Raw genomic sequence first — 19,342 nt, forward strand, 5'->3', positions numbered from 1 at the left:
TTTGAAGGCAATTTTTAAAACTCATTTTTATCTAAAGTCGCTTTTGTACAGGGACACATGACCGGCTCAGTCAGAAGAGTACGTGACTCTTGATCCCCGGGGTGTGAATTTGAGCCCCATGTTGGGTGTAGGGATTACTTAAAAATAAAATCTTCTAAAAATAAATCAATAAAGTAGCTTTGTACAGAAATCACATTCTGATCAAATATAATGATATGGGCTCCGTGCTAATATAGTTTAGCACAATATATTGTTTCTAACAATATATTGTTTCTAATAGATTTTAGAAATAAAAGAATGGCTTCCTAGAGGAGTCTGACTCCTCAGTCCCCACATGTTATATGTGTGATGTTTAATAAGACTATTATCTTCAATATCCTTATTGAAACTAGCAGCCTGAAGACCAGATCAACAACTGAACACATTATTTAAAAATTACATTGCTTTAGAGCACTGCACTGTATTTACAACTGGTTACCTGACCCTTCTGCTTTTCTAAGCATCTCGAAGATTATACCAAAAGGATAAAGGATTCATTAATGTTATTAATGTTTTTCCACCTTTCAGTATTTACCTTGGAAATGGTGATACTCTGGGACCATCCATTAAAAAAATTTTTTTAATCTTTCGGTAACTTCTATTTAAAAAAAAAAGTCTTCTTTTCCTTCCTTCATGCAACTAAGCTTTCTACCGTCAAGTTATTTTCCAGCAATCTATAGTCAGAATTTCATAGTGTAGAATCTCAAATATTCTGATTTTTAACTCTTTGATTATAAGACCTCAGAGCAATCATGGACTAGCAAAATCTTTCTCCTCAAACAAATACTGGTTAACGTTCCAAGATCAAATGACCTATTTCAGTTTGGGAAAAGATGATATTTGATTACAGAATATTTAGAATATGAGGGGAAAATTAGTAAAGCTGTATCAGGGCCTACGTGCATAAACTATACCAAATTCTCCCATTTTGCCACTGAAAATGTATTCAAACATATTCAGAAGAAGTCAGGAGATTGACATGATAGCCAGGTGTACAGGATTCCTCATAGAAAAAGGAAATGTTGCATAATCTTTCTAAAACACCCTTGATGTTTCCCTGAAGCAAACTACATACCTTTAGTAAGGAAAAGCACACACACACACACACACACACATACACACACACTCAATTATCATCAGGTTACCTTAACCTGGTTCCTTGTAAAGACATATTTTTGATGCACATGAGTATTTAAGAGTACTACCACTTGTTGTCTTTGTATACAATAAAAAGAGAGATTGACATGGGATTATGTTTTGTTACAAGGACATACCAGATGTTGACAGTCACGTGAGCTTTCTGGTGGACCAAGAAGTCCACAGTGCATGATGGTCTCTCACATGTCTACACAGTGCACAGTACACAGTACACAGTACAACTCCTATACTGAGGGCCAAAAGCCAAGTGTGCTATGCAGAGCAAACACAAACCCTGCTAATCATAAACCTCTAGACACATAACTCTAGGTAATGCATTTATAGCACCCCACTCTTCAACCCCACAACCTGCAATGAGGACGTTTATTCAAAAGTGTTTCTAAATTTACTGTGAAGGTCAAGTTTGGCTTAACCAGTCTTTCATCAATACTTTTGCTTCCAGAATGTATTTATTGCAGCAACTATAATCTCCTATAGGACTGAAATGTATGCTTTCCTAACTTTTTAGTTTGAGTTCACCTTTCATTCGGTTAGTAGGATTTTTCCAATCATTCGGCCAACCCTTACAGCTAAGGGGAGTTGTGTGCTGGGACTAACTCCCTAAGAATTATCAGCTCAAAGTGAGTGAAGGTTCAGAGCCTGCTAAGAGAGAGCTCAGTGAACATAGATCAAGTAGAGATGGCAGGATTCTTTTCCCTCTTGGCTTATAATACTCTTCTTTGGACTAGCACCTGCTGGATATCCCTTGGTGGGTTGTTTGTTTGCTTTGTGATCTACATCTTGGGAATATATTAAGTACATTCTATACTGAATAGCTTGGCCAGTGACCGCCAACATGTGTTTTCCTCTTTTGGGGGCTTCTTCTCCACAGTAAAAGTAAATGTGAATAGTGTTCCTAACAAAGGGAGTTGAAATACTAGGGATGAAAACGCTACTGGAGAATTAGTGATCTAAAAAAAAAAAAAAAAAGAGGTAAAACCCTTATGTGGTCTTCCTCATTTTCTTCCCTTCATTCCCGTTCTCTGACCTGCTTTGCGAGCAATGATTGATTCTCCACACCTGGAGAACACAACACTCTGGTGTGAGCTCCAGCCTGCAGACTTAAGTTCCTCCATTAGGAGATGAAGTATTCAACAGCTTGGGCATCAGTTGTTTCACCAATGAGGAGGTAGGTTTCAAGGTCAGTAATAAGAGGTGTCTGTTTTCACTTTGCTTCACATAGATCAGGACAGAAGTCATAGACATACAATGTTAAAATATCAGGAGAGTGCCAATGTACTAAGAACCAGCAAGTTCCTCTTTTAGTTGGAAGCTAGTGTATATTCTCATACCTAATGTTTCTCCAGTCCCTTCAAGGACCTTTAGTGAATTACTACTGTATTGACATGGCTATCTCTTGGTGCGCACACACCCATCATGGCAAATCAATACTCACACAACTTTATAGCTCTGCGATTTCCATTTGAAAGAAGAGAGTCAGTTCTTCCAGAAGGATGGAAGAAACCATAAATCAAGGAGCTTTCTGTAATAATAACCAATATTTTTGAAATTTCAGGTTCCCAATTCATGACCTTCCATTTATCAGTAAAATTAGAGTTAGCCCTGAGTAAGAGGCTGATATTTTTCTAATCATATTTCATATAGATCATGAGTGATTTAAGGACAAGAAGCAGGCCTTGTCAATTGTGTACCCACAGCACTAAAATCAGTGTTTAAAACAGAAGGTATTTAATAATTATTGTGGAATTGAGCTGAATTTGCTGATACTCAGCACCAAAAATTATTTTTCAACTTAGATAATTTAGAATACCTTCACATTCTCTTGTTGTACTTTAGTCAATAGGACTTAACTTAGGAGACAGTGACTAGATTATAATGAAACTTTCTTCCAAGTGGGATTGAATTTACTTCACAAAACCATTGTTTTTTAATCTGCACATTCTACAAAGGGTGCTCCTAGTGAGAAGAAGAAAAATAAAATACCACAGCATCCTTGAAGATAGGTCCAACACTCAAGTCAGCTAATGAAATAGGACCCCAAAGAGACTGATGCTGGGACTAAAGAATATAATACTTTTTTCTTTCTTAGAAAGTAGGAAATCTAATTACCTTCAAGTTTCTCACATTTGAGCCATACTACAAATGAGCTGTGTCCAGGTACAGAAAAACCAACAATATTTTATTTATAACCTTATTTTTTTAGTTTTTGAACTACAAATTCTGGTTCTAGAGGTGTTTAAAAGATCATGGGTTTTTATAGATGCTCATATGTAAATTAATCTGTTTGCTTACTTTTTTTCTTTTTTTTCCTTTTTCTTTTTTTTTCTTTTTTTTTTTCTTTGTCATTGAATGGTTCTCATAAATACAGAACAGGTCATTACATGAAAAATATAAGATCTTGCATTTTTTTTTAATCTCGTTCTCTCTTAAAAATCTATTTCTAATATTGCATTCCCCATTGGACTACTTCATAAGGGCATGAGGGAAAGAAAGGAAAGAGAAAAAAAAAGAAAGAAAGAAAGACAAAATAGACTGGTTCTCACCACTAGAATTCACCATAAAAATCTCAAAGTGTAACAGAATTCTTACAAAATTTCCTAGGCCAGTTCTTTAGGGACTTGAGATCTATGAAAAATATGGCAACCAGGGAAGGCAGGGATGAGATGTGGGAAAATAGTAAATAAGTGCAGCAAAAACAGGTTCTGAGGAATACACATAATTTTGTCTGCTTTAGATCACAATAGAATTTTTAATAAATAAATTTCTTTTCTTTTTTGTTTTTTTTTTGTAAAGACACTTTTTTGAAACAGTAGATTTAGCCCAGTCATTTGTGTCATTTTTAATAAACTGTCTTTTTTTTATTGTTTGTTTTCTGTAACTCTGTAAATGTTTTAGATTTGAGTCTCTTGTACATTGTCTTTAGAGTTCATTCGGATCAATAACGGTTCATGCACTGAACTGTGTATTGAATTAATTGTGTTAACTGTTGTTGTGTGGTTGAAGGGAGATTTGTAAGAGTTATAGTGATTTAGGTGCTCATGCTCGATAGCAGGCATGGGCAGGTGGCTTTCCATGGGTGTATCTCCTGTAATCTCATCATCCACATTAATGATTTCAACAGTCCTTGTCGGGGCGTGATGGTTTTGCCGATGGTGCTGCTTCCTCATTTTGTAGAAAATGACCAGCATCACTGCAGCCATGAGTGTGATGGCCACAAAACAGCCAATGATGATTTTGGTGGTCTTCATGACCTCATCGATTCCCGGGATCCCACTGTTTATGTCAGTCACTGGGATGGTGAATGTTTTTTCTGTCGACCTTGTGCTCTGTGGCGTGAGAGAAGTGGTCACATTGGTGGTCTCCCAGTCAATCACTGGAGTGGGACCCACGTTGTTATCTGTGGTCCGTGCCTCATCCTGAGAAGGTTCCATAGTCTCTACTGTGACAGTTGAAAAGTAAGAGAAGGGAGTAGTGGTTGCTGCAGTAACATTCAGGGTGGCAGAAGCAGTGGTATTTCCAACAGAATTACTCACCATACATGTGTACATGCCTGTATCTTGCACGGTTACATTCGTGAAATTTAATGTGCCGTCACTGAGCACAGCTATCCGCACTTTGTATGCCCCATGTGTCATGACCGTTCCATTTGGGGTAATCCAAGATACAGAGGTCAGGGACGTGGAGGCCCGACATTTCAGCTCGGCTGCCATGCCCTCAGTGACATTGAGGTCTGCTGGGGGCTCCACAATCACAGGAGCATAGCATGTGAAGTAATTCTGGTCAAGCTCCCCGATGTACCTCCCTTTCAGATTGGGAGGAGTGTTACATCGAGCACAACAAGCTGTGTTGGAGGGGGCCATGTCTTTTATCCACCAGCTGAGCCACAGTATGTCACAGTTACAGTTCCAAGGGTTGTGATGCAAGTGTATCCGCTCTAGGTGATGCAAGGGTGTGAAGAGGTCATGAGGCAGTAGTGTTAGATTGTTGTGTGCCAAGTTTATCTCCACGAGTGACTGAAGGTTATCAAAGGCATTCCGTTCAATCACTTGAATCTGGGACTGGATCATCCACAGTTTTTGAAGGTGCATCAGTCCCTGGAACGAGCCAGGCCTGATGGCTGACAAATGATTCCCGGAAAGATCCAGCTCATCTAGTTTTATGAGAGGTGTAAGGTTAGGGATTTCGCGGAGGTTGCACATGGCAAGGTTCAAATACCTCAAGTTGGACAGACCTTCAAAGGCACCTTCTGAGATATATGAAAGCCTTTTCAATTCCCCCAAGTCTAGTCGGCGCAAAGAAGGGATTCTGTTAAAAGCATAAGAAGGAATGCTTTCAATGGGGTTGTTTCTCAACCAGAGCTCCTTCAGTTTAGACAAATATACAAAAGCTCCATTTGGGATGGTAGTAAGACGATTGTCAAAGAGTTCCAGAGTATTGAGGTTTGCCAGACCATTGAAGGCCCCGATTTCAATTGTTCTAATATGATTCCTACTCAACTGTAGGATTTCCAGGTGCCTCAAGTGCTTGAAGCTGTTCACTTTGATGATCTGGATTTGGTTCTCATGGAGGTTCAGCAGCCGCGTGTTGGTAGAGATGCCATCTGGAACTTCCCGTAGGTTTTTCCGGACGCAAATCACCTTGCTGAACTGGTTGCTGCAGGAGCAGACAGAAGGGCAGGTTTGAGCCCGCACCAGACCAGCCACCACAAGAAGTTGAAGAGCCAGCAGCACCACAAGCAGGGGGTCAAATAGGGCCCTGTTAAACCTAGGACCTATCATTATCTGCTGTGGATGTAAGGTCATCTTGTTCAACATTCATAATTTATCTGGTGTTGGTCCGTCTGGAGTTCAAATAGTCTGCAACATAAGAGCAAAAAAGGGTATTAGATCTCCTCCAAATGTCTTCCTGGAGCAAAGTCAGTGACATAATATACCAGCTAAGGCCATCATTTCTCACACTAGCAAACAACCAATCTAATGTCCTTTTATTGAGTGATGTGGCTCATATTTATAGAGAAAATGTTTCTGTACTTCAAATTAGCAGTCATCCACAGCCCATATCAAGTGTGCGCTCACAGAGAATGAGGGGAAACACCTTACAGTAGTGTTCAGCAACCAAGTATGACTTGAATGCATGAGGACATATGAGATGGATCCCATCAGCAGGTTCAAAGGCCAGACCAGATTGGAAAAGTACAGAAAATAAGATTTGGCCCTATACCCAACAAACAAAAAGCTTCCTTACAAAACCAGTAATAGCTGAGATTGTATTGAGGATTCTTCTATATGCCAGGCACCATGGGCTATAGACTTCACAAGCAATCCTGTCCAGGAGTAGCTACATAATTTGCAGGGTCCAGTGCCAAATGAAACTGGAGGATGGCTTCTTAAAAATTATGAAGACTTTCAACTCTGTGTAACAACAGAGCATTAACAAAGCGTGGGCCCTTCTGTGAATGGGGTCCTTTTCAATTACATAGGGTGCGTGGACTGATCCTCTTTTGTCCTTACACCACTGCTCTGAGGTAGGGAGGTTCACTGTCTCCATTTCCAAAATGAAGAGGTTATGACTTCCAAATGAAGAAGTCATAGGGAAACTAAAACAAAGTCACAAAGTTTATAAGTACAGAACCAGGACTCACACACTCACCTGACTGGTCCAAGAGCATATGATCTCAAATCTCCATTAAAAAGTTTCCGGGAGAACAATGGCAAAGACAAAATATTTTTTCATGATTAATTTCTCTAAAATAATCTAAAATAAATCTAAAATTTTCTGGGGGGTGTCCTGAGCTCTGAACCCTGGCAACTGTGAAGATGCACTGAAACAATGGCATGTACAAATGTACCTAAACTTTTAGAGATTTTCAAATACCCAAACTCACTATAATACAACAACTGCTACCTACAGGCAGACAGACCACAAATTAAACAAATTAAATAATTTCCATGAAACATAACTTTTAGGTACAGAGGACACCTTAGTATAACAGAAATACTATATATCTTGTACCCCTACTCTCGCTGATTTTAAGTAGATTTGTGGGAAGGGGAATAAAATAACTTACTTTCTGCATCTCTTCCAGCACAGGAAGGAATTTTAAAGGAGCTTTGGGTTACCCAGTGCTTGTCTCATTCTTATCATGAACTGGAAACCTGTGTAATGACTTCTTCCAAACTCTCATCTCAATAAAGTGTCCCTTCTATGAATCTCTTAGAAACAAACAAATAAAAAAAAAATGGGATGGCGATCACTACCTTCCAACTCAAAAAGGCACTAATTTAGTACTAATTATGTGTCACCTTGGACTACTTATTAATCTTCTCCATAACACATCCTCCTCACTTGCAAAATCAGAATGACAATAGTGCATACCCTTAGTGTTGTTGTGAGGATAAAATTAGTTAAAACAGATAAAATGCTTCGAATAATGCCTCTCCCATGTTAAAAGCTCCGTAATGTCAGCCATTATTATTACCGTTCTTGTTCTTGCCCTCACACAGACATCTTGCTGAGCATATAAAGATGAAGACCATCATCCTTACCCCTGAGGAAATGATCATTTAAAAGGGGAGACAGATAGGCCAAAGATGAATCACAATAACATATGTTCATTGGTATGAGGCCAGGCCACTCTGGCACAGGGGCACTGATATCAGATCAGCTCAGTCCGTGCTGGTAAATCAGAGGATTTTAAAGGAAGAGGATCCTGATCTAGGTTCTCTAGAAGAAGTTGATTAAAAAAAAAAAAAAAAAAAAGGAAAGAAGAGCATTTTCTCCAAGGAACACCTTCAGCCAAGAGACTAGGACCCAGAAAGATGCTTGCATGTCCAGGGACCAGTAAACCGTTCTCTGTGGTGTGAGAATGGAGAGCCTGGGAAAGAGACAGTTCTTTCTTCCAGGCTGCTGCAGCTCTAGATTGACTAGATTGACTTTTCACACCATACATATATCTATCTATCTATATATATAGATCTAGATAGATAGATAGATAGATAGATAGATTCCAGTACTATGATCATTAGTACTAGATCATTAGTCTCTGGTCCTGCTTCTCCCACCATCCTATGAACACCACAAGGACAGAAGCCATGTCTGATGGTTTTTCTCACCTGTCACACTTTAGACACTGGGTAAAAAGGCTTTTGTAAATGTGTAGAAGCAGTTACTATCTAATTACAACTCTGTGTATGTGTAGTGATAGAGACTAATATAGTAATCATGACTTTCTACTTCCTATAATTTTGTCTGTCCGTCCTTCCTTCCTTCCTTCCTTCCTTCCATCTCTCTCTCCTTTCTTTCTTTCATTCTTTCTTCTAAGAGAAAGAGAAAGCTCACCAGTTGGGGGGAGATGCGCAGAAGGAGAGGGAGAGGGAGAGAATCTTAAGCAGACTCCACACCCAGCATGGCGCCTGATGCAGCACTCCACCTCATGTCCCTGAGATCATGACCTGAGTGGAAATCAAAAGTCTGGACGCTTAACCAACTGAGCCACTCAGGTGACCCTATCTTCTGTATTTTCTGATGTTTTGTTATCTGGGGCCTTGTTGTTCCAGAGAGAGCCCCTCAAGGACTAGCCAATTCCTTGAAATAGTAAAGGACTTGCCCACAAGCATGCCTTTCATCAACCTGAAGCCTATACCCCAATCAGCTCCTTTCTCAGGATCTCACAGGGCAATGACAGCTGCAAGCCTGCTTACCCTGCTTACCCTGCCATCTCTTGCTTTCTCTCACAAACTCTCAGAGTTTTCCTTATTCCTTCTACCCCTGTGACTGACCCTGGTGCTTCCTTGTGTGGCCCCCTTAGGACATAGCATGCCCCCTCCTCTTGGGAACTGTGAGTAAAGAAAATAATGTATCTCTTCAATGACAATTGTCTCCTGATTTGTCTCATTATACCAAATAATAATAAAATCTACATTTTAAAACAACTAATCACTAAATGGGGGGGGGTGCTCATCTTAATAATCTTGTTGATGGCTTTATAGGTCTACTCTATTGTCCTATTTACACAGTGACAACAATAAGATTGGTAGGCTTCTCACCCTGAGCTAGATTAGGAGATATTTTTTATTGCAAATTCAAGCATGACCTTAAAAACCCTTAGGGATTTCCACTTTAAATCGAATCTTACTTACATTTCCAGTGACATGACCACTGAAAATTTTTCATTCATATGATTTGGTGTAGTTATACATTTGCTCCCCTCCCTCCAACACACACTTTTTAAGGTAATTGGGCATTTAGAAAATAGCACATAAAATCTCTGATACATTAACTGATGGTTATTTTTAGGACTCGGGTCCAAGGGTCCTACTCCTCTAGTTCACCTTCTACCTCCCTACCCTCTGACTCTTGGAATCCTGGGGTCTCTGGTAATAGAGATATAGAGAAATAACTGATTGACTGGACATAGCACAGAAGAGAAGAAGCTAAGTCCTTTGCTTAAGATAAGCCATTTGCTATCCTTTTCTCTTTAAAATAAGAAATAGCAAAGGAGGCATGTCCCATGGTCCAAGGAAAAGGCTCTGGTAAAGCCTTCCTACATTTAAATGCCGGCTTAAACTTCCATGACTCTGCAACTGGGAAAGATACTTCGCTTCTCATTTCTCTTTACTTTACTTTTCCATCTATTCAAAAGGCTTTTGTTAGCAATATCACATTTATATATATATATGTATCTATATACATATATATGCATATACACACATCTATATACATCTATATGCATATATATATACATACACATACTTACCAGCTCATAATTAGCAATTTATAATAAATATGTAAAACATATTCAAACTAAAAATAAAATGATGGAACACTCAGTTTCTTCCTCTTATATAAGATAGGAATAACACTAATATCTATTACTCAGAGTTATAGTAAGGATTAATTGCAATGATCAGAAGCACGCTTTCATATGCAAATCCAATACATTGCAATTAATTGCAGAGTGCATGTGTCTCTCCTTTTTCAATCCCCAGGCTCTTTTATTTTCTCTTTCTTACTTACTTCAAGGTCTTTCTACTCTTGCTATTAATGAGATTTCCTATAAATCAGTCATAAGTAACGATTTATGAATTATAGCCAGTTCAAAGGTAATTTATAACCCACAGAAAATAACGCTTGGTACATGCACTGAATCGAATAACCTACTATCAACAAAAGGTTTTCTATTTTTAAAATCTAAATTATGTTACTTTACATTAAAAGCCATGTTTCAGCATCTCTTTCATAAGATGATTTTATCACATCAAAAAGAAATCAATTTAAAAGTAGGCTCTATCCATTACAATGTCATCTGACAGGGTTTATTTACCAATGGATCTGTATGGGTTTTGAATTAAGCTGTAATACTTTCAGCCTTGTCCCAGAGGATATTCTGACTTTGTCAACAGACCTTTCTTCTTTCCCTACCCATGCTTCAGTGCACTGAGATACAGGGGGCTGCTCTATTTAGCACAGTTTCATTGCTCAGTTAGCAGAAACTAAGTCTAGGTGTTAGAACTGGTTTGGAAGCCAGGTAAAAGAAAGGTGAATTTATTAGCCACAACCACTCTTGCCCACAGAACACACAGTCACCCTCATATGAATCTCCTAAATTCTGAGAACCAAAACCACTCGCCCCACACTCAGCCTGGAAACAGACCTCCAAACAAGACCTTTCTGTTGACATACCCATGATTTTTGCTCTTCCATCATCTTTATTAGCCTCTCTATCTGTAGGGACTCTCCTGTCCAAGCAAATTGCTTCACTGCCCCTCTAGGAATCTGCCCAAAGACCCATCAGGACATCCAATGGCAGTTCATTCTGAAAGATTCTTTTAATCTCTTGCCTCACCTAGCTATTTTCACAAATCCTAGATGGCTGTACTGCAATCCTAACTCTCTCCTAATCAACCTCCCACAGTGAAAACTCCCCTCAAATCAAACTTCCAATTCTCCATAAATTCTGTCCTAATCTTTACCACTCTATTCACAGATCCTCCCATACCTATGTGAGATGGTGGCCTCTCTTAACAGAATGAGCAATAAACTTGCTCTGTTTTTTCAACAAGTTGTGTTGGGAGTCAGCTTTTTACAGCACTAAGAATGGATTATTCATTTAAATTGTGCTTGAACCTCTCTTTCTCTCTTTCTTCACATTTGTTGCCTCCCCAACACTTTCATTCCTTACTCTTGCCCTAGAACATTTTGTTCGGGAATCTTCATTCCCATCCTTAAAAAAAATTTTTTTTAAATCATGAAACTATATTCTCTGCTTTGGAAGAGTCTGACTCAGGACTGCTGGGTAAATAGAATTTGGTTTAAGCTAGGGCTAGGCAAACTTTTCCTGTAAAGGGCCAGAGAGTAAATATTTTAGGCTTTGCAGGCCATATGATCTCCTGTTGTAACTATGCTACTCTGCCATTGTAGCCTAAAAGTAGTTGTAGTGAAAAGGTAAATGAGTGGATATAGCTGTGGTTCTGATTAAACCTGTTAGGAGCACTGAAATTTGAATTTCATACCATTTTCACATGTTTCAAAATATTATTCTTTTTTTAAAAAAGGGAGAAGGAGAGAATGAGCAAAATGGGTAGGGCAGAAGGTCAGAGGCAGACAGAGAAGCAGGCTCTCCACTGAGCAGGAAGCCCAATGTGGAGCTGGATCCCATGATCTTGGGATCATGACCTGAGCCGAAGGCAGCTGCTTAACCAACTGACCCACTCAGGTGCCTTTCAAAATATTATTCTCAACATTGTTTTCTATTTAAAAATTCAAGAATAGGGACGTCTGGTTGACTCAGTCAGTTGCACCTCTGCCTTTGACTTGGGTCAGATCCCAGAGTCCTGGGATTGAGTCCCACATCAGGCTCCTTGCTCAGCAGGAAGCCTACTTCTCCTTCTGTTTGCCACTCCCCCTGCTTGTGCGCGCGCTCTCTCTCTCTAACATATAAATAAATAAAATCTTAAAAAAAAAAATTCAAGAACAATCTTAGCTCCTAGGGCTAACCTCTGGACTATAGTTTGCTGAGCTCTTATCTAAACAAATATTGGTTGTGACATTTCTGTTGCCAGAGACTGGTTAGGTCTGGATAGGTGACACAATTTGGCCAATGAGATGTGAGAAGAAGTCAGCTGAGGGGTTCTGGAAATTTTTTTTCTCCCACTAATAAGAAGAAAAACAGGGGGAAGAAATAGTTATTTATTCTGTTTCTGGATATTGTTGTGAGTATAAGATGCCTAGAGTTGCTGAAGCCATCTTGTGGCCAAGAAAGGAGGAAGCCTGAGGATAAAGCAGTTATGCCAAGGAAAGAAAATGGAAAGAAGGGAAGAATTTGTATTTTTTTTATATTCGTGATGGGCAACCGAATTAATGAATCCTGTTACTATCTTTCCTCTATATTTTCTTAGGATATAAAATATTCAACTTCTTACAGTATAAACAATTACTCTTTCTTGGTCACTTACAGTCAACCTATCTTGATACTTACATATTCATTCTCCTTTCTCCCTCTTCCCTTGTCTCTCCCTCCCTCTCACTTTTTTTCTCTCACCATCTCCCCATTTCTGAAACCAATGGCAAAGAAATAACAAGTAAGACAGCAGAAAAATTCTGATTTTTGTGTACCGTTATAAATTTGAAACCTACCAAAGGAAACAGCGTAAACTGAGGCATCCCTTAGTCAGAAAAGAGGTAAGCTGCATCCCTATCATGCTAAATGGCTTTCTACTGCAGTCATTTTCTGTATAATTCTTTAAATTTTAAAGAGTGCTAGAATACACCAGAGAAGAAAAAAATAGCACCTCGAATAACACCATTATCAAAGATAGCTTACCTCTCCAAATTAAAATTCTTTTATAAATATTTTCTAATATAATTTATTTTTTTTCCCCAATTGAAACCCAATTTTATAAGTCGGTTGAGTTTTCTCTACTCCTTATATAGTTTTTTGTTGCTCTGCAGATTTCCAGTGAGAAGAAAATTTTTGTAACCCTGCCTAGGGCTGACCCTGTAGGCAAATGTAATGGAAGTAACAAACATTTAAATGGCTGTAAACCAGGGACTCAACCTGTCAAGTCAACAGGAGGTTCCCTGGCTGAACACACTGACTTGGCAATGTTTCTAGAAAACTGGAAGAAATTGAGATTGAAGAAGAAGAAGATGATGATGATGATGATGATGATACCTGAGTCTGTGTTTTCATTTTTCTCTAAGACTTACTTGATTTATAGCAAAAGAATACATATGTTCAGGGTTTAGAAGTGACACAATTACAAGACCATCAGGTGAAAAGAAACAATGAGTAGAGAGAACTATGTATTAAAAAAACAGAAAAGGAAAGAAAAAAAAAATCATGTGGCCAACATGTTGCTATTGCTTGGACAGTACAGTCAGGATTGTAAGAATGAAATTGGCCAGGACTTCTAGAATATTATAGTCTTGTTGGAGCTATAATACAAATGTACAGATACATATTTAAAAAGTGTACATATAGATGTCCTGGGTACTAATGCAAACCAACATATTCAGTATTTAAATGCCATAAAGGATTATCAGAAATAGCAGATAATCAGAGAAAATTTTAAGAGGATTCAGGATCATATGTAAGTCTCTAAGGGGACATAAACTTGCATTGAGGCAGAGTGGTGGCGGAGGAGGTAAGAGATTACTTTAAAAAGCAGAGGAGTAGGAGCATGAAATGAAGGAAAACTGACTTAGCGAAAGCAGAAGGCTTATGCAGCAGAATTTAAATAGTTGACTTGGCCCAAATGAGGGGCACCACAAGCCTGCTGGAAGTTTGGATTTCCTTCAAAAAAGAGACTTAGAAAGAAACTGCAATCCCCTTAGGCAGGAAAGGGTTTGATGAGAGAGCACTGTGTATAAAAAGAATGATCTGCCCTCACATGTAAAAGAAATTTTGGAAAGAGGAACAGTTGACGGAAGAGTCCTACGACTTCAATAATCCACATCCCTAGCATTGCTTTAAAACTAAATGAAACTTCTCTTCATGATCTGATGACTGAGATGTGCACAGGTGGAAATTAATTAGCCCTCGTTGAAATCCTGTAGACCACGAAATACCAATGAAGGTGAAATTAGCTTCTGTCTGTGGTCACATGGAAAAAAAATTATACACAGAGATCAGGGTATGATTTTGGAAACTCTAATGTTCATGTCAAGAGAGAGGCATCTCGGACTCTGGTATTGCTCGTGTCTACTCTGTAAATGGCACACCAAGGATGATTAAACACATGTACCATTTTGGTTCCCTAAAGAAATATCGTACTTTCCAACTTGAAACAATGCTGAAGCACAGAAAGAGCCAGAAAGCTGTATTAGCATAACCTAGAGGAAGAAAAACCAGATTGAGAATGGAATGAGGAGGACTGGAAGGTTGGCTCAGTATTACCGACGGTTTGATCTTTGGCAAATTGTTTTTCTCCGAGGTGCACCTTTCTCAATGGGAGTGATGGTAATACCATTAATAAATAGACATTGAGAGAATTACTTGAGTTAAATGTCATAGCATAAACTAAAAACAAATCCCGAAACCTGCCCCTGTACCTCCCAAAATGCCACTATCACACAGCCCGTTGCTCAATGCAGAAATGTAAGACTCTTCCTTGACTTTTCTTTTTCTTTATTTATATGCAACACAGTACTATTCATGGGATTCACTAAAATAAAACTTGGGATCAGTCTACTTTTCCTTTCGACCCTCTCTAGGCCAAATCATCTTCATTTCTAACTTGTCCACTGAAATACCATCTGACCAGTTTCTCTACCTTTGCAATTGCCTTACCACAGTGAATTCTCCGTAGGGCATTTAGATTTTTAAATTTAAATTTAATTTTTTTAATTTTAAAAATATAACTATGTTCATGGCATTCTTCTGCTGAAATGCCCCTATTCGCTCCATATCCTTTTAGAGTAAAATGCAAACTGTTTTGGTCCCCAAATCGAGATCATCTGATACCTGCCTGTGTCTCGTACCTTTCAGCTTTTCTTTATCCCCCTTCATTGGACTTCCACATTGGACTTCCTTTGGTCCTCAAATGCACCAAGGTTTTCTTCCCTGGGGACATTTCCAGTAGGGTCCCTCTGCCTGCAACACATGTCCTTTGATTTTTGAGTGGTTGGTTTTCCTTGTCCTTCAGAACATTCTTTAAATTTTTCCTTCTCAGGAGGTTTTTTTCTTGACCAACCAGCCTAAAGAAGTGTGTCTACCATCATCAATGATATCACCATAATTAATTTTTATCTCACTTATTGTTGGTATTTTTCTCATATCCTTAGATGCTTATTTCCTTACTGTCTGTCTCATCTGAATGGAATCTTAAGTTCCATGGAGCAGAGACTTGTCTGTCCTATTCAGTAGTTTTCACCTGGAATAATGTTCCTCAAATATTTGCTAAATGTATGAATGAATGAATAAATGAGTAAGCTGCTGTCTAAGCAGCCCGTAGATAGTTAAGGCTATAAAGTCACTGAGGACCTAAATGACATCACACTCACTAATTGATCTAGGGATCCCTAGCATCTAGTAGAGCCCAACTCACACAGTAGGAATTTCATCAACTTCTGAAACGATGCTTGTCTAGCTTTTAACTATTTTCACAGAAGTCCTTCCTACAAAGAGAAGTTAGGGAGCGCAATGCAATATAAAGTTCATTTCATTGTTTCCTAGCTCTTTTTTCTATTTTGTGTGTTTGTTTTCAGGGGAAGGCTTCTCGATTTCCTTTTTTTATTATTGTTAATAGCAGCCCTATTTAAGTTTGGCCAAACAATGCCCTCTGCTGTATGTGCCTAAAATAGCATGATTGCCTTGAAATTCGAATGTGGATAATGTGTATTGTAAGTTGTTCTCCTGATTTGCTTCTTCGAGTGCACCTACATGTACATCAGAGGTAGGGAGGTCTGGCTCAGCTTCTGGGTCACTCCATCGGGTCAGAGCCGTTAGAGCAAAGAACAGAAATTCATAGGGCAGAAAGTGAAGTAATCTTCAAATCCCCTTTAAAATGGAAGAGATCTTGATCACCACATTTCTGCTTCAGGAACTCATTTGAACCATTAATTAGAAAATCCATGGGTTGAAAAAAAAAGACCTCTTAATTCTTTTGTCACAACCCAAAGGAACAAGATCGAAGAGGCAGGGGATTATGGTAGGCGGTCACAGCTCCACCTCTGTTTTCGCTACGAAAAGTCAAATCTACTTCATGTTAGAAAAGCAGACCCAGAAATATAGCTCATGACTTGGCAAGGCTAAAAATAAAATTAATTTGTTTTTTCCTTCTTGTTTAGTCTCACATGATGCAGGAGAGATAAACATACCTGGCATGAAGTTTCTGGCTGGTTATGAATCCTTTTGATCATATTCACTTTTTGATGTTTATTATTTATGAAGAAATGAAATATAAATGACTGACTTGTTTCTCAAATGAAAGGGTGGGATTTGAGGTGTTCAGAGATATGTTTGTATTTTTATGATAGATGTTTGCTCTGTTGGTTTTGTGAAATGAATAGCCGAGAAAAAAGCTTAAAACCTTAAGCTCCATATACTGCTTGATATTTCATTCTTCAGGAAATGAAATCAGACTGTCCCAATTATCAGAAATGCCTACTTTCTCCTTTGCACTAATATTTTTAAGTCTAGATCCTACCAATGCATAAAAAAATCACTATTCTGCTTTTCCTTTTAATTCTTTCTCTTTTCTCAGGTTCAGGGCCACAACGTGATTAATACATGTTATTCTTTATCTCCAGAATTGCTCTCTTCTTCTTATACTTTTCCTGGGGGAGATCTATGCAGTTAACACTTCCCAGATTTAGTGTAACAAGCTTAGGAATCGAGGTGATCACAGTTCAAGAAAACATAACACACCAATAGTTCCCATTTGCTTTAGAGAATAAAGCCGACATCCCTTACTGCCTCTACCCACTAGATGCCAGTAGCACCCCCAGTTGTGAGGATCTAGTGTCTCCAGACGTTGCCAATGTCCCCTGGAGGGCAAATTTGCCCTCTTAAAAACTACCACGTTAGTGTGACACATAGGACACTCCATGATCCTGCGCCATACTGCTTTCCCAGTCTTATCTCCCACTGTTCTCCATAATACAGTCTAGGCTGCAGTCTGTTTCTGATGCTAAAAATATGCCTCCTACTTTTCCTCTTCAGAGCCTTGCTCCTGTTGTCTCCATTGCCAGCAACGTTCTACTCTGACTTTTCTGTCAAAATTGTACCCAATCTCAGAGCCAATTTTACAATGACCATTTCTATTTGACCTTCGTTAGTCTTATTGGCCGGGACTAATCTATCCTTCCAGAAGTGCCTGTCATGCTAAGACTATAGCAGTTATCAACTGTGTTGGAATCTAAATGTTTGGGTATGTATTCAATCTATTTAATCATAAGCTTCTGAAAGACAGGACCTGGATGATTTCTAGGCATGCAATAAATATTTGTTGAATTTTATTACTGAATGTAGCCCATATTTTAATTCACAGTCAGGAGCCAGGGTGATAAGCTGATTTTCTAATAAAAATTAACATATAAAGGTCCATTGATAAGAACCGTATGAGAACCAAAAAAGTTAAAATGGTATACAACTTAGTACAAATGATAAAGAGAGGGGTTTAGTAATTACTCCTTGGCCTCTCATGCACATAAAACAAAAATATAAAAATAAATTCTGAAAAAGTAGATTGCCCAAACTCAGCATGTAAAGGTGTGATTGAAAACAATAGACTAAGTGAAAATTTCTCTTTACCATCAACAAGCTGTATCCTAAATATTACACCCAGAGTACATGGCACATTGTAACATTATATCTTCCATTACACACACACACACACACACACACACACACACAGAAAGACAGAAGGAAAGGAAGGACGGGAGAAAGAAAGAAAGAAAGCGAGCAAGCTCAAGAAAAGTTGGTACTTACCAACTACTTACATAACTAAGTGAAGGCTAATGCAATATAGAGATTTTTTTTTAAATCAGAGATAAAAATGTGTGTAGTATCTATCTGTGAAATTGCCTAGAGGTTGGATACTCTGATATATATACTCTATCATTGTGAGAATACATGATTTAATATATACATAGAAGGATTTAGAACAGTGCCTGGTATATAGTCAATACTGTATGAACATTTGTTGTTGTATTTATGTTATTGTTATTTGTCTAGTCCCAGTGACAGCTGAAGTCCAATTATGGAGAATGACAGATACATCAGACAATTATAATCTGATGCTAAAGCAATTTGAATCATACAATTAAGTTTTCTTAGTTGATTTCTCATCAACTGCCTTATTGAATTATAATGTTTTTTTTTCATGAAAATGCATAGTTTAATCCAAGAGCTCCTAAGAAGCTCACAAATGGATTTTAAATCATTTATGAATCTCCTGAAATTATATGCAAATTTTTGTATAAGTGTGGAGATTGTGGAGATTGTATATTTTTATAGGAAGATTATTCATTGGTTTTATCATCATATTTTCAAGGAGATTTATGACTCCAAAAAGTTTAAGTTCTACATAAAAAGATTTGACAGACTGAAGTACTTGAAGTGTCTGTTATAGCTTTAGCTATAATTTAACAAACTGGCATTCTGCTTTCTATATTCATGTCTTATGTGTTTATAAGTGTGACTACAACTTTCTCATGATGAGCTACCCAAATCAAATTTCCGAGAGTATAAAATTAAGGACCGTCAGACCCCATCTTGAGTAAATACTTCAAGACGAATGTCCATTGGAAAAGGTCTTGGAATGCCATCTTCCCTTGTGACAGTGATCCTTGCCACATACATTAACACTGGTATTCAGGTGACAATTTGTCACTCCCTGTCATTTTTTTAAGGAATTTGTGTCAAAGTAAAAATCAGGATGCTGCATAATGAAATGAGGACTTCTCTGCTCCAGAACCTCCCCCATCCCTCATTTAACCATCATTTATTCCTTAAAGGAAAATGCACTGAGATAGTGTAACTGAATTATTAATATTTATCTCTTAGAATATTTTACATAGTTTTGGTTGATGCTTAAACAGAAAATATCATGCTCATTAATATTAGTGAAGATTATTGTATAACAGGAACAAACCAAAAAAGTAATATTCTATTACAAATAATACAACCAAAATCCCAATAAGA

General features: G+C 38.1%; 1 protein-coding gene across 14 annotated transcripts in view; it reads right to left on the reverse strand.

The window, feature by feature from the left end:
• Positions 1–3,916: 3,916 nt before the first annotated feature.
• The window catches only part of LRRC4C (leucine rich repeat containing 4C), a 1,100,263-nt gene continuing 1,084,837 nt past the window's right edge, over positions 3,917–19,342 (reverse strand). For all 14 annotated transcript variants that reach the window (XM_082748993.1, XM_082748990.1, XM_082748983.1 and 11 more), the window contains one exon: positions 3,917–6,053. In XM_082748993.1, coding sequence (XP_082605119.1) covers positions 4,089–6,011 — 1,923 coding nt within the window. In that variant the 5' untranslated portion in view covers positions 6,012–6,053 and the 3' untranslated portion in view covers positions 3,917–4,088. The remainder of the gene's footprint in view (positions 6,054–19,342) is intronic.

This window comes from Mustela nivalis (assembly GCF_964662115.1).
Source record: "Mustela nivalis genome assembly, chromosome: 9".
NCBI lineage: Eukaryota > Metazoa > Chordata > Mammalia > Carnivora > Mustelidae > Mustela > Mustela nivalis.